The 15,647-nt window shown below is 51.4% G+C and overlaps 1 protein-coding gene across 1 annotated transcript; it reads left to right on the top strand.

The window, feature by feature from the left end:
* Positions 1 to 268: 268 nt before the first annotated feature.
* On the top strand, positions 269 to 13,296 carry TBX21 (T-box transcription factor 21). Its single transcript, XM_002748492.5, has 6 exons — positions 269 to 973; positions 9,904 to 10,058; positions 10,344 to 10,465; positions 11,386 to 11,544; positions 11,672 to 11,733; positions 11,935 to 13,296. The coding sequence occupies exons 1-6, from the start codon at positions 477 to 479 to the stop codon at positions 12,551 to 12,553; spliced, it is 1,614 nt and encodes a 537-aa protein (XP_002748538.1). The 5' UTR covers positions 269 to 476; the 3' UTR covers positions 12,554 to 13,296.
* Positions 13,297 to 15,647: the final 2,351 nt, after the last annotated feature.

Genomic DNA, 15,647 nt, shown 5'->3' with positions numbered 1-15,647 from the left:
TCGAGGGTCCAGGAGAGAGCCACGGGCTGGTGTGTCAGGCGGCGGAGTTGATGCTCCCAGAAAGCAAGGTCTTCGAACCACAGGGCGCGCGCTCGCGGGCACTCGCTGGTCGCCACCGTAGGGGGCCCTGCAATCCTCTCCAACCGCTTAGAATTTGCCTAGTCTTAGCCACGAGGGGGCGGGGTAGGGCGAGGCGGAGCAGGGCCGAGGTGGCGGGGTTGGAGGAGCCGGAGAGCTTCATAAAGCCACAGCAAAGCTCCGCGACTCTAGTGACAGCAGCCCGCTGGAGAGGAAGCCCAAGAGCTGCCGCGCGCCTGCCGGACGCCGGCGCAGAACCCAGGCTCCAGTGGGGTCCCCCACCTGGCCCTCGGGGCGCCCGCCCCCTGCCCATCCCAGCTCACGCGACCCTCTCACCTGCTTCCGTGCGGGGAGGGGCGGGTCCTCGACGGCTGCGGGAAGGTGCCAGCCCGCCCCGGATGGGCATCGTGGAGCCGGGCTGCGGAGACATGCTGACGGGCACCGAGCCGATGCCGGCGAGCGACGAGGGCCGGGCGCCAGGCGCCGACCCGCAGCACCGCTACTTCTACCCGGAGCCAGGCGCGCAGGACGCGGCAGAGCGTCGCGGGGGCGGCAGCCTGGGGTCGCCCTACCCGGGGGGCGCCTTGGTGCCCGCCCCGCCGAGCCGCTTCCTCGGAGCCTACGCCTACCCGCCGCGGCCCCAGGCGGCGGGCTTCCCCGGGGCGGGCGAGTCCTTCCCGCCGCCCGCGGGCGCCGAAGGCTACCCGCCGGGCGAGGGCTACGCTGCCCCGGACCCGCGCGCCGGGCTCTACCCGGGACCAGGACCGCGCGAGGACTACGCTCTGCCCGCGGGGCTGGAGGTGTCGGGGAAGCTGAGAGTGGCGCTCAACAACCACCTGTTGTGGTCCAAGTTTAATCAGCACCAGACGGAGATGATCATCACCAAGCAGGGACGGTGAGTGCGGCGCGCCGGCCTAGGGGCCTCCGTGCCCCCGCCCGGAACGAGAACGTCTCGTCTGTTTTTCCGGCTCGGACAGTGCTTCTGACTCCGTGACCCTCACAGCTTTGGCTTCAGCGTGAGGAGACAGGGGAGTGGGGTTGTAGTGAGGACAGGGAAAGCTCCAGAGGGGCGTCTGTGCCCAGGCTGTTTCACCGACAGCCAGAGGAATCGCGAGGGAGACGCTGAGTGAGGGGCAGTGAGAAGTCACCTTGGTTTAGGGGAAGTGGGAGAGGAGTCGCAGCGGGCAGCGAAAGCCTGAGTTCCGCGCGCGGACCGGACGCCGGACGCTTCGGCCTCCTGTGTGGGAAACTGGAGGGGAAGGGAGTCTCTTATCTCCGGGCTCCCTGCGCCCACCTCCCCCGGGCCCCTGGTGTGCTCAGGTCAGCTTTAGTGGTGGTGGTGGTGGTGGTGGTGATGGTGGTGGTGGTGGTGGTGTGTGTGTGTGTGTGTAGGGGGGCAGATTGGGATTTGGTGACATGGAGAAGCAGTCGCCAAATTTCCTTTCCGGTCTCACTTTGAGATCATATGTCTGGGGTGTGTGTGTGTGTGTGTGTGTGTATGGGGATGAGAGTGGCAGTAAAGCTTGTAGGGGGCACAGATCCCTTCCAGGCACAACTGCCGCGGGCCTGGGCAGATGAAGCTCACTCAAGGGTCCCGCCTGGTGGCCAGCCCCACACCACACCCTTTGAGGCTGGTGGTGAAAACTGTCCCACACTCCTGTCCAGATATTCACTGATTCCGCCTGCAGATGTGGGGAAGGGAAGTCCCATGGTTCCATGGCTCAGGGTCCCTGAGCCCTGTGCGTGATAGGGAGGTTTGGGGCTGAGGGTACCGCTTCCGGATAGAGCCTCCTGCACAAGAGAAGAAACAGAAAGCTGCGCCTTGTGTGGCATTTGTTTAGTAAGCAACCCCCGAGTGGGCCCTGTCTGATGTGGGCTGTGTGCACCCACCCTTCCAGTGGTGCCCATGTGGGCAGGGCACCAGCGAGGACCAGTGTGGAGGGGCTGTTGCCATTGATGGACCTAGGATGCTGGGTCTGAGGTCGGGGAGGTGTGGATACCAAATGTGGGCCTTGGGGTGGAGGGCAGAGGGAGAAGGCCATGTTGGGCCCCAGGGATTGGTATTGGATCTGGGCATTGCTGGAACATTCTTGCTCCAGATGATTTTTGTGGGGTGGCCTCGGACTGGGGAACCTGTTGCCAGCTACAACGGGCTTCAAGTTGCTGAGGTGTTCCATTTTCCCTCGGATGAACCCAGGGAAGTTGGCATGTTCTTTGATGGCTCATCCCTTCATCTCCTAAGCCTTCTGATAATTCTTCTCTGCTCCTCGCAACCCTAGTCACCCTTTGGGTATACCCAGACACCGCCCAGGCTTCTGGTCCCAATGTGTCTGAGTTGGAAGGGACCCAGAAGATCCTGTCCCTCTCACTGCATACACAGGGAAACAGGCCCAGAGACAGCAAGAGACTCTTCCCCAGTCACACAACACACCCACTGCAGGCAGAGCTGGCCCTAGAGCCCAGATGGTATCGCCTGGGTTTCTTTCTCTGGCCCCCTATGGCCACCGTAAAAACAGCCACCCACACTCTCCGAAGGCCCTGATGCATTCAGAGTGCTTTCACTTCCATTATTTCACTGTGCGTTAGGTAGGCCAAGCAGTCTCCCCATTTTACAGTTGAGGTCACTGAGTTGCAGGGACATAGTGGCTTGCCCTTCATCACACAGCAGACCAGCAGAACCTTCCACTCTGTTGTGTGGTCAGGAGGCCTTCCCACCCTGGGCCCTGGCCAGGGTCTCCCCACAGCCTCTGCCAGGCCTCTGCCTACCCCTGCCAGTCTTGAGGGATGGGGTGGATGGAGCATGGGGTAGATGGAGCATCACCCAGCATTTCAGGGAATTAGCCAGTGCTAGGGGGCTGCCTCTCTGCCAGTAGAGCCAGCTACAGGCAGAGAGCTCCCCAAAGCCAGCACTTCGGGGAGGCACTTGAGGGGACGGTTCTCGAAGTGTGTATCACCGTCTCTACTCACATGTCCTCCTTTCCTTAGTGCTTCTGCTGAGTAATTCTCACTTGACAAGTATTTTTGTCCTCCTTTTAGATCTGTATACATACTTTTTTTATTATGAAAGATTCCACTACATACAAACGTGGACAGAAGAATGTAACAGACTTCCATCACTCGGTTTGCACAATTGTCAATTAATGCAAGTCCAATCTTGTTTCTGCATCTTCACTTGGTCTCTTCTGTCTGCTACTGTATTAGTAATATAGTAATTACTAAGTACATTCTAGATATTATTTTACCTCTGCACTTCTAAAAATGGCTTTTAAATGAACACAATACTGTTAGCAAACCTGAAAAGAACTTCCTAAATATCACCAAGTTTCTCTGATTGCTTCATGAACGTGTGTGTGTGTTTTACAATCCTTACACTTTTTCTCCATCATGAGGGGCAACTTTGGGCAATGTGGAGTCCCTGTTGAAGTGAGCAGATGCTTTTTCTTGGATCAGGCCTCAGGGGTCCCATGCTGCCATGGAGGGGACAGAGGACACACCACCCCAATTCAGGCCCACTAGCTCCCCAATCACCTCTGTACCTTCTCAGCTTGGGCTCCTGAGATCTGGGAAGTCAGTGGCCATTTCCTCTCAAAACAGGCTTTTGGGCTCATAGCACGGCTTCCTTTCCGCCTTCCTGCTTTTGTGGGGTGGCCTGTCCCTCCGTGGGTTCCAGTGACCCACCAGTCACACCACATCACCCATGGCTTTCTTCCTTTTTGAAAAATTCTCCCCCGCCCCAGGCCCACCTACAACCCCTGGGCTTTTCGCCTGAGCTGACTCACACCGTCCCAGATCCTTCCTCTCCCACCCACCCTAGCTCTATCCCTGGGCATTGACCAGTGCCAGTGGCACGCTCTCCTCAATGAGCAGAAATGGGGCAGGGGACAGGGAGTGATTCCTAGGTCTGGAGATTGGTTAAGGCAACTCAAATGCGGCTGAGAGAGGGGATCTGAGAACAAAATGATGGATTGGCCCAATAGGAGACTTTGGTGTCTATGTTTGTGTCTTAGGAGTTTGGGGGTAGCCTGATAAATGCCCCACACAGGCTTGTGCGAGGGTTTCTGTGTGGCAGTGTGTGTGTGTGTGTGTGTGTGTGTGTGTTGTGAATGTGTTGGCCAGTATATAATAGTTGATGGTAGACATTCTTAGTAGAGGAAGAGAGAGGCCTATGTCTCTGTGGGTGTGTGGGTGTGTATTAATTGCTGGCAATCCCCACTTTGCTGGGTGTGATTGGTTGATTATTATAATTAAGATCACTTTGGGTAGCTGTGTTGTGTTAAGCTCAATTTGCATTTGGGTTTGTACATGTGAAGATAGGGGTTGGTAAAACAACAATTTCAGTCCTACAATATCCTTGCTACCCTCACAGTTAGGATTTTTTTCTTGTCCACATTCCCAACTCCAAGAACTTTAATTTTTTTTATTTATAAATTTTTTCATGGGCCAGAAATGGACCCGAACCCACATGGATAACTTTCGTCAAGAACTTTTTAGATCTTTTCTTTTTTTTTTTTTGAGATGGAGTTTTGCTTTTGTTACCCAGGCTGGAGTGCAATGGCGTGATCTCGGCTCACCGCAACCTCCACCTCCTGGGTTCAAGCAATTCTCTGCCTCAGCCTCCTGAGTAGCTGGGACTACAGGCGCGCGCCACCATGCCCAGCTAATTTTTGTATTTTTAGTAGAGACGGGGTTTCACCATGTTGACTAGGATAGTCTCGATCTCTTGATCTCCCACCTCAGCCTCCCAAAGTGCTGGGATTATAGGCGTGAGCCACTGCACCTGGCCATAGATCTTTTTTTTTTTTTGAGACGGAGTCTCACTCTGTCTTCCAAGCTGGAGTGCAGTGGCGCGATCTCGGCTCACTGCAACCTCTGCCTACCAGGGTCAAGCGATTCTCCTGCCTCAGCCTCCTCAATAGCTGGGATTACAGGTGCGAGCCACCACAATTGGCTAATTTTTGTATTTTTAGTAGAGATGAAGTTTCACTATGTTGGCCAGTCTGGTCCCAAACTCCTGACTTCAAGTGATCCCCTGCCTCAGCCTCCCAAAGTGCTGGGATTGCAGGCGTGAGCCATTGTGCCCAGCTAAAAAATTTTTTTTAGGCTTAAGCATGCTTAATTGGTTTTAGTTTTATTGGGGCAAGTGAAAACAACTTTATTATTATTTTTTTAATGAAACAGGGTCTTGCTCTGTCACCCATGCTGGAGGGCAGTGTGATTATGGCTCACTGCAGCCTTGACCTCCTGGGCTCAAGCAATCCTCCTGCCCCAGCCTCTTGAGAAGCTGGGACTACAGGTGCACACCACCATGTCCAGCTAATTTGTTCTATTTTTTGTAGAGATAGGGGTCTCCCTATGTTGCCCAGGCTGCAGCTTTGCTTTTTGTCTGGCTGTTTGCCAGTGACCGTCTGAGTCTATGAAGTGGATCTGAGGTTGGTGAGAGGAGAAAGTCCCTTGATGCTCGAGCACATTTTGCACTTTGGTAGATACAATACATTACCACCCTCCCAAAAGGTGGTACCAATTTACACCCCCATCAGTAGTCTACGAGAGGACCCATTTTCCCACAGCGTCATCAGCAGTAAACATTATCGATTTATTTATTTATTTTTTGGAGATGGAGCCTCGATCTGTCACCCAGGCTGAAGTGCAGTGGCACGATCTCGGCTCACTGCAACCTCCGCCTCCCGGGTTCAAGCGATTCTCCCACCTCAGCCTCCTGAGTAGCTCGGATTACAGGTGTGCACCATCACACCTGGCTAATTTTTGTATTTTTAGTAGAGATGAGGTTTCACCATGTTGGCCAGGCTCATCTCGAACTCCTGAGCTCAGGTGATCCACCTGCCTCGGCCTCCCAAAGGGCTGGGATTACAGGCATGAGCCACCACACCTGGACGATATTATCAATTTTTAAACATTTACCAATATGACTGAGAAGATCTATCTCCCTGTTATTTTAATTTGAACTTAATTACAGTGAAGCAGAGCCTGTGCCAGGAGCTCAGAATCTGAGCAGTATGATGACCCCGTGAACCATCCCAAGGCTACTTAGTTCTTAGGGCCAGCAGAGGAATGTGGGGTCTTGGACCCTGTCTTATGAGGGTGGGATGCCAAGTGGTTTTTTAGAGAGGCTCAATTTGGCACCAGACCCATCGCCACTCTCAGTTCCTTCCCAGCAAAGTGTCATGTAAATCAGGGGCTATTTTGGGATTCCAGCTGGTGGTGATTCTAGACTTTTAGGGAGAAACCGAGATCTCCCTTCTCTCCCTTTTCCCCAGCCTCTTCCTGTGTCTCCTCCCTTTCCCTCTACTAGTAATAAAAACAGGATGAGCTGGGCGTGGTGGTGAGTGCCTATAACCCCACTCAGGTGACTGGGGAGGCTAAGGCAGGAGGATTGCATTTGAGTTCAGCCTGGGCAGCATAGCAAGACTCCATCTCTCAAAAAAAAAAATCAGTATGGATCAGGCACAGTGGCTCACCCCTGTAATCCCAGCACTTTGGGAGGTCGAGGCAGGTGGGTCACCTGAGGTCAGGAGTTTGAGACCAACCTGGTCAACATGGGGAAATCCTGTCTCTACTAAAAATACAAAAATTAGCCAGGCACAGTGTTGGGCACCTATAATCCCAGCTACTCAGGAGGCTGAAGCAGGAGACTCGCTTGAACCCGGGAGGCAGAGGTTGTAGTGAGCCAAGATCATGCCACTGCACTCCAGCCTGGGGGACAGAGAAAGACTCTGTCTATAAAAAAAAAAAAAAAGAAAGAAAGAAAGAAAAAGATTCATATGAAGAAATGGAGACCACAGCATCAACTCGCAGTCAGAAGACCTCACCTCTGCCCTCCCACCAAGGACTGTCACCAAATCTCTTGGAGCATCAGTTTCTTCAAATATAAAATTGAAAATAACATTATATGTCTTAATAGACTGGTTTGATAAACTGGCTGGAGTATAAGTAGAGGCTTAATGAATATATTCCCTTTTGTTCCTTTATTCCTACAAGTTTGGATAGGAACTTGTTATGATATAGGAAACATTTGAGAACCCTCAACACCATCACAGATGGTGACAGAAACGGGTTGAAAATATTCTCCCATCCTCCATCGTCCAAGGCCTAGTCTCTGACCTTTGATTTCTCAAGTCAGTCATTGCACCGAGCCTCTGGAACTCAGGCCTGGCACCAGGGCTCTGACTCTTGCTCCTCCAGCCAGGCCAGAGGACTTTGACAGCTCTGGCTCTGGGAAAAGGTGGGATGGAGGTAGGACCTGAGGAAGGAAGAGCTAAGTTTCACATCTTTCAAACTTCTTTCTTTCTTTTTTTTGAGATGCAGTCTTGCTCCGTCGCCTAGACTGGAGTGCAGTGGCTCCATCTCAGCTCACTGCAACCTCCGCCTCCCGTATTCAAGTGATTCTCTTGCCTCAGACTCCCGAGTAGCTGGGACTACAGGTGCATGTCTGGCTAATTTTTTGTGTTTTAGTAGAGGTGGGATTTCACCGTTTGCCCAGGCTGGTCTCAAACTCCTGAGCTCAGGCAATCCACCCACCTCGGCCTCCCAAAGAGCTAGGATTACAGGTGTTAGCCAGCCATCTTTCAAACTTTTTAAGAGCTTTCAGAGGAAAGATGGACATAAGTCAGACTCTCCATTTACATGTGAAGAAACTGAGGAAGTTTCTTCCTACCCATGGGGCTGGGAGTGCCAGGTGTGGTGGCTCATGCCTGTAATCCCAGCACTTTGGAAAGCTGAGGCAGGTGCATCACTTGAGGTCAGGAGTTCAAGACCAGCCTGGCCAACATGGTGAAACTCTGTCTCTACTAAAAATACAAAAAGTAGCCAGCTGTGGTGGCACGTGCCTGGAGTCCTAGCTCTTGGGAGGCAGAGGCAGGAGAATCTCTTGAACCTGGAAGGCGGAGGTTGCAGTGAGCTGAGATTGTGCCACTGCACTCCAGCCTGGATGACAGAGCAAAACTCCATTTCAAGAAGAAACTGAGATTTGGTTTGAGAATTAACTCATCCAGGGTCATAGGGTAGTAATTTCTTTTTCGCAACTCAAGAGCGTCGGGGAAGACAAGTGTGGGACAGCACCCCTCTAGGACACCTTCCCAAGGTTGTTAGGGAAGTTGTCCTGGGGACCTCTGGGGATGAGAAATCCCTCAAAAAGAGTTCCTGGGCCCCTGGAACTCTTCCTCCTCCAGGTTTCCTGACTCATTGATAGGTCCCCTTTCTCCTCTTCTTCAGGGCTTCTCATGAGAGGAGGGGAAGTGTGTGGAAATAAAAAGTAATTCTGATGAGGATTGGCTTCTGCCATTCTGAAAACTCTGCTCTTTCTGCTTGGGTTAGAAGAGAAAGTCTAATCCATTGGAGCTGGTGATGGAACAGGTGCTGGTGGAGGTGCTAGTTGTGATGGGGAAGGTGGTGGCTGTAGATGGTGCTGGTGGAGATCGTGGTTATCGTGGTGGTGGTGGTTGTGATGGTAGGGGGACAGTTATAGTGACGGTGGTCGTGATGGTGGTGATGGGTGGTTAAAGTACTGCTGGTGCTGATGGCACTGGTTGTAGTGATGGTGGTGATGTGGGTAGTGATGGTGTTAGTGGTGGGGATAGTAGGGACGGTGTTAGTGGTGGGGATAGTAGGAGAGTGCTTCTTTTCTGAGTCTGTTACTCTGGCACGATGAACTCACACAGCATCCCACCCCCTAACTTCCTCTACTTTTCCTGGAAACCAGGACTTTGAGCATGAGCCCCGTGTTCAAGAAAGTCTTCTTTTAGGTGGGTGGGAAGCTCCCTGTTCAACTAGGATATGTGCAACTTCTCTGAAGGCTGAGGGTACGCCACACCGCAGACGGCAGGCCCAGGAACATGGGAGAGGGAGTCTGTGAGTGGGTGCCATGGGGCTGGGAGTGCATTAGCTTTGTGAGAGCCATGGCAGGGAGGGTGGGTGGGAAACTGAGGTGTGAGGACCTACCAGGAACTGCCTGTGGAGAGCTGGCTGGTGCCCCGTTCTGGGAAGCGGCTAAGGTTGGGACAGGGGTGTGCAGGTAGATGTCGAGCAACTGACCCTCCGAAAGAACATGTTAGAAAGCTCTGATGTGTAGTCTTTGCTGATCCCTGTGGGATAAATACTCCTGTTATGGATTATTTCAAGCAACCGATGACAGTTGTGCTGCAAAGAGACGCACAGTGTGCTGCGATCTAGTACCTTCTCCATGCAGCTGCGATAGCCGGAAGGAACCTCAACAGCACAGACGATAGTAAAACGTGGTGAAATAACTGGGCACTGATGATTTTAGAGTTTTTATTACTTTGATTTTTTTTTTTTTTTTTTTTTGAGATGGAGTCTTGCTCTTGTTGCCCGGGCTGGAGTTCAATGGCGTGATCTCAGCTCACGGCAACCTCCACCTCCCAGGTTAAAGCAATTCTCCTGCTTCAGCCTCCTGAGTAGCTGGGATTACAGCCACCATGCCCAGCTAATTTTTTTTTTTTTGTACTTTTTAGTAGAGATGGAATTTTGCCATGTTGCCAGGCTGGTCTTGAACTCCTGATCTCAAGTGATCCACATGCCTTCATCTCCCAAAGTGCTGGGATTACAGGTGTGAGCCACTGTGCCTGTATATTGTTAATATAATGCCTTGAATTGCAAGTTTATGTAATTTAATTTTTAATTATGGCTGTGTTTAACCACTGGCTGGCAAACTCCCAAAACACCTTCCCGCTGGTTCTTGTGAGTGGGAGGAAGCTGGCTACAGCGCACCACTGATGCCTGGGCACTGTTGCAGGGACTGGCTGTGGAGCTGGGGCTGATGGTGCTGGTGGGGGGTCTCTCTCTTCTCTCCAGGCGGATGTTCCCATTCCTGTCATTTACCGTGGCTGGGCTGGAGCCCACGAGCCAATACAGGATGTTTGTGGATGTGGTCTTGGTGGACCAGCACCACTGGCGGTACCAGAGCGGCAAGTGGGTGCAGTGTGGAAAGGCCGAGGGCAGCATGCCAGGTGCGCGCACCCCTGGGAGCTGTGGGCTCTGTTTCTCTGGGACTGGGCGCCCCCTGGTGGGTCCCCAAGCCCCTTCCCCCCAATGCCCAGATTTTAAATCCCCCTTCCACTCCCTCCCACCTCTGGCTTTCTGCTTTGCTCTAGTCTGTCCTCTGAGTCCTCTGCCCTTCCCTGCCTGGTCCTCCCCTTGTGCCCTTCCTCACGTCCCTCTCGGGACAGGCAAAGGCCCAAATCACCAGGGTTCTGTCCTGGGGGCTGCATGTCAAAGAGGTGAACTGTCCACAGGAAACCGCCTGTACGTCCACCCAGATTCCCCCAACACGGGAGCACACTGGATGCGCCAGGAAGTTTCATTTGGGAAACTAAAGCTCACAAACAACAAGGGGGCATCCAACAACGTGACCCAGGTAGGACCTGCTCTTCAAAAGGTAGCCTCACCACCCCCCACCCCGTCCCACCCTGGGTCTGAGACCTCCAAGGCCACAAGGGTCCTGTGGGACCAGTGTGGTTCATTTTTCTTCCTTCCTAAACCCTGGCTGTTTCTCACCCACCATGGGAGGAAAATGAGATGGGATGAAGCTGAATCTTGGACAGGGGTCACATTCAGGCCACAAATGCCAACCCAGACTCAGGGTTTCTTCACCAAATTTCGGGTTGCCATTGCTCCAGCACCATGGAAGGCACAGAGTTGGCGCCGTGGTCCCAGGGAATAGATGCCGAGTTTCTCTAGGTTGAACAGTCCTGTTAAAAGTGCCTTTGCTGGCCAGGTGGGGTGGCTCACGCTGGATATCCCCGCACTTTGGGAGGCTGAGGTGGGTGGATCACGAGGGCAGGAGTTCAAGACCAGCCTGGCTAAGATGGTGAAACCCCATCTCTACTGAAAATACAAAAATTAGCCAGGTATGGTAGTGGGCACCTGTAATCCCAGCTACTCTGGAGGCTGAAGCAGGAGAATTGCTTGAACCTGGGAGGCAGAGGTTGCAGTGAGCTGAGATTGCACCACTGCACTCCAGCCTGGTTAACAGAGCAAGACTCTGTCTCAAAAAAAAGAAAAATGCCTTTGCTCTAAAAGCCCTGTTTATGCTGATACCTTGCTCCTGATGGACATCTGGGGTAGAAGAGGGGGCAAGAGGCTAGAGTTGGTGCCCCAAAGAGTCCAGACCCTGGAGTTGGAAAGCTTGGGGGAAGTTACATGGCATCAGGGCAAGGGAATGGACAGGACCTCAGGGCGCTTGCTAGCCTCACGTGGGGCCAGCTGTTGGTGGGGGTGAGGGGATCCTCAAAGTCCCTCCTCCCCACCCCTTTGACCATCTTGCTCTGTCTGCAGATGATTGTGCTCCAGTCCCTCCATAAGTACCAGCCCCGGCTGCACATTGTTGAGGTGAACGACGGAGAACCTGAGGCAGCCTGCAATGCTTCCAACACCCATATCTTTACTTTCCAAGAAACCCAGTTCATTGCCGTGACGGCCTACCAGAATGCCGAGGTGAGGGCCGCCTGAGCCCCGGTGGGGAGGAGGGGAGAGTGGGGCCCCCTGTCTCCCTAGGGGGGGATTTGGGGAGTTCCTGAGCCCCAGTCTCAGGACTCAGGTAACTCTATTCCCTTCTCTCTAGATTACTCAGCTGAAAATTGATAATAACCCCTTTGCCAAAGGATTCCGGGAGAACTTTGAGTCGTAAGTGCCACTGGGTTCAACTCAGCTTTGGTCCATCCTGAGACATGTTCTCTCCCTGCCCCTAACAGCAGGAGAGTTGGGGGCAGGTGCTAGAGGTGGGCAGGCCAGGGAAGGCGGGTCAGGGAAGGGACACGTGAAACAGGTGGGCACACAGGTGACTGGCTCTGCTTGTGACCCATTTTCTTGCCTTTTTTTTTCTAGCATGTATACATCTGTTGATACCAGCATCCCCTCCCCGCCTGGACCCAACTGTCAATTCCTTGGGGGAGACCACTACTCTCCTCTCCTACCCAACCAGTATCCTGTTCCCAGCCGTTTCTACCCTGACCTTCCTGGCCAGGCGAAGGATGTGGTTCCCCAGCCTTACTGGCTGGGGGCCCCCCGGGACCACAGCTATGAGGCTGAGTTTCGAGCAGTCAGCATGAAGCCCGCATTCCTGCCCTCTGCCCCTGGGCCCACCATGCCCTACTACCGAGGCCAGGAGGTCCTGGCACCTGGAGCTGGCTGGCCTGTGGCCCCCCAGTACCCTCCCAAGATGGGCCCAGCCAACTGGTTCCGCCCCATGCGGACTCTGCCCATGGAACCTGGCTCTGGAGGCTCAGAGGGGTGGGGACCAGAAGACCAGGGTCCCCCCTCGGTGTGGACTGAAATTGCCCCCATCCGGCCGGAATCCAGTGATTCAGGACTGGGCGAAGGAGACTCTAAGAGGAGGCGTGTGTCCCCCTATCCTTCCAGTGGTGACAGCTCCTCCCCTGCTGGGGCCCCTTCTCCTTTTGATAAGGAAGCTGACAGCCAGTATTATAACTATTTTCCCAACTGAGCAGATGACATGGTGAAGGAAACAGTGTTATTAGGCTGGAGGACGCCAAGTAATTTAGGAACAGATGAAGGACTGAGAAGCCCCACACTCCCTCTGACCCTTCTCTGTATAGTAGTTGGCTGGGGAGGTGGGACTCAAGAAGGATATTGGGGTTCACTGGCTGCTTCCTGGCCCACGATGAAACCTGAGAGGGGTGTCCCCTGCCCCTTCCTCTGCCCTAACTACAGTCGTTTACCTGGTGCTGCTTCTTGCTTCTGGTTTTCAGCTAGAGAAAAGAAGACTAGAAAGTCTTGGACATGAAGGAGCTTTTTGCTTCTGGTGGGGTGGGAAGGGTCAGGTGTGGGACATGGGTTCAGGAGACTCCACTTTCTTCCTTTGTACAGTAACTTTCAACCTTGTTGTCGGCGTGTGTGTTAATCCCTGATCCGAAAAGAACAAATACATGTGTTTTATAACCATCAGCCAGCCAGGATCAGGGAGAGGACTCAGGTGACTTTGGGCAGCTGGCTGGGCTCCCCCCTGCTCAAACATAGTGGGGAGTGGAGGAAGGGGCTGGAAAGGGGGGATGGCAAAGATTGTTTGTGGTGGTTTTGTGTGTGTGAGTGTGTGTGTGTGAGTGTGTGTGTGTACTTTTTCTTTCTTTTTTTTTGAATGGGGGAGGCTATTTATTGTATGGAGAGTGGTGTCTGGATATATTTCTTTTGTCTTCATCACTTTCTGAAAATAAACATAAAACTGTTGGATGTGCCTGCCTCAGTGCCAGCATGGGAGGACATGGATGGGGACTCGATTGGGGGTTGTACCCCAAGGTGTTTGTTGGCTTTCATTTCTGGGGTACCTGCTAAAACCCTGAAGTGATTCCAGCTGAGTTAGAGCAAGGCCACATGTCCTGGCTTCAGCACTCAGGGGGATGGTTGATGCTCCTTCTTAAGGCATCTTGGAACAGAGAAGCATTCCTTGGGCTGTGTGTGCCCTGAGGTTGGACGGGGAGGGCGGTGTGAGGGCAAGGCTGGGAGCAGGGGCGGGGTGCTGTGAGGGGGTGGCACTTGATTTCTCTTTGCATTTCTAGCAGCCCTCCACCTTTATCTCTAGGGTTATTCAAGGATTAAAGAAATAAATATAAAATGAACCATGTGAAATTATCACTTTTGTAAGTCAAAAAGCCAAATATTAGCTATTTTATGTCACTCAAGCTAATACATGTAAAGAGTTTAAGAACAGTGCAGGAAAGGCCAGACGTGGTAGCTCACGCCTGTAATCCCAGCACTTTGGGAGGCCGAAGTGGGTGGATCATCTGAGGTCAGGAGTTCAAGACCAGCCTGGCCAACATGGCAAAACACTGTCTCTACTAAAAAAAATACAAAAATTAGCCGGGTGTGGTGGTGGCCACCTGTAACCTGTAATCCCATCTACTCAGGAGGCTGAGGCAGGAGAATCACTTGAACATGGGAGGTGGAGGTTGCAGTGAGCCGAGATTGTGCCATTGCACTCAAGCCTTGGCAACAAGAGAAAGACTCAGCCTCAAAAAAAAAAAAAAAAAAAAAAAAAAAAATCAGAACAGTGCCTGACAAACAGTAAGCACTCACTGTGTAAGCTATTGTTACTAACAGTTTTAGCTGTTTCTGTCTCTGTCTCTTTATACACACTGAACTGTATTTGTAAAACGATACACGCTTTTTATTTTTTGAGACAGAGTTTCCCTCTTGTGGTCCGGCTAGAGTGCAATGGCGTGATCTCAGCTCACTGCAACCTCCCCGTCTAGGTTCAAGCTATTCTCCTGCCTCAGCCTCCTGAGTAGTTGGGATTACAGACATGTACGGCCATGCCCAGCTAATTTTTGTATTTTTAGTAGAGATAGGGCTTCACCATATTGGCCAGGCTAGTCTCAAACTCCTGACTTCAGGTGATCCACCTGCCTTGGCATCCCAAAGTGCTGGGATTGCAGGTGTGAGCCACCACACCCAGCCAATTCATGCTTTTTTTTTTTTTTTAAAGAATTCAAGCAATGAAGAAAAGTATTAAGACAACAATAAATTATCTCAAATCTTACCCATTAAGAAGTATTATTAACATTAGATGGGTTAGACAGAAATATTTTATAAAACTGGAGCCATACTGAAAATGCTTTTTCTTTCTTTCTTTTCTTTTCTTCTTCTTCTTTTTTTTTTTTTTTTTGAGACTAAGTCTTGCTCTGTCGCCCAGGCTGGAGTAGTAGAGACAGGGTTTCACCATCTTGGCCAGGCTGGTCTTGAATTCCTGACCTCATGATCCACCTGCCTCAGCCTCCCAAAGTGCTGGGATTACAGGTGTGAGCCACTGCGCCCACCTCTTCATATGCTTTCTAATCAGAGGTTTGTAAAATGATTTGTTCATATCTTTTGCTCATATTGCTATTAGGGTATTTGTCTTTTTCTCCTTGATTCTGGTTCTTTATATATTCTCGACTTGATATCAACCATTATTTGGTTATTTATATTCCAATTGTCTTCCTCTAGATTATTGTTTCTCTTATAATTTTCTTTAAAGTGGTTTTCTGATAAACAAAAATTTGTAGTTTTAATGTAGTTAAATTTAACAATTTTTTTTTTTAAAGAGACAGGGTCTTATTCTGTCACCCAGGCTAGAGTGCAGTGGTTTCGTTATAGTTCACTGCACCTACAAACTCCTGGCCTCAAGTGATCCTTCCACCTCAGCCTCCCCAGCAGCTAGGACTACAGGCATATGCCACCATGCCTGGCTAATTTAAAATTTTTTTTGTAGAGATGAGGTTTCACTATGTCACCTGGTCTTGAACTCCTAACCTCAAGTGATCCTCCCTCCTTGACCTCTCAAAGTGTTGGTATTATAGGCATGAGCCACCACACCTGGCCAACATTTTATAGTTAGTACTTTTTCTGGTCTCATTTAAGAAAACTTTTTCTTATTGAAGGTCAGAAAGATATTTATTCATCTGTATTTTTTTTCCATATAATTTGAAATTTTGCTTTCACATTTAATTCCTTTTAGCATATGGTATGGGAGAAGGATTCATTTTGTTTTTGTTTTCCATTTTTCCTGTTTGTTTTTGTTGAATAGTCTTTCTTTTTTTTTTTTT

The sequence above is a fragment of the Callithrix jacchus genome, chromosome 5, assembly GCF_049354715.1.
Source record: "Callithrix jacchus isolate 240 chromosome 5, calJac240_pri, whole genome shotgun sequence".
Lineage (NCBI taxonomy): Eukaryota > Metazoa > Chordata > Mammalia > Primates > Cebidae > Callithrix > Callithrix jacchus.
This window is presented reverse-complemented; position numbering and strand designations above follow the sequence as displayed.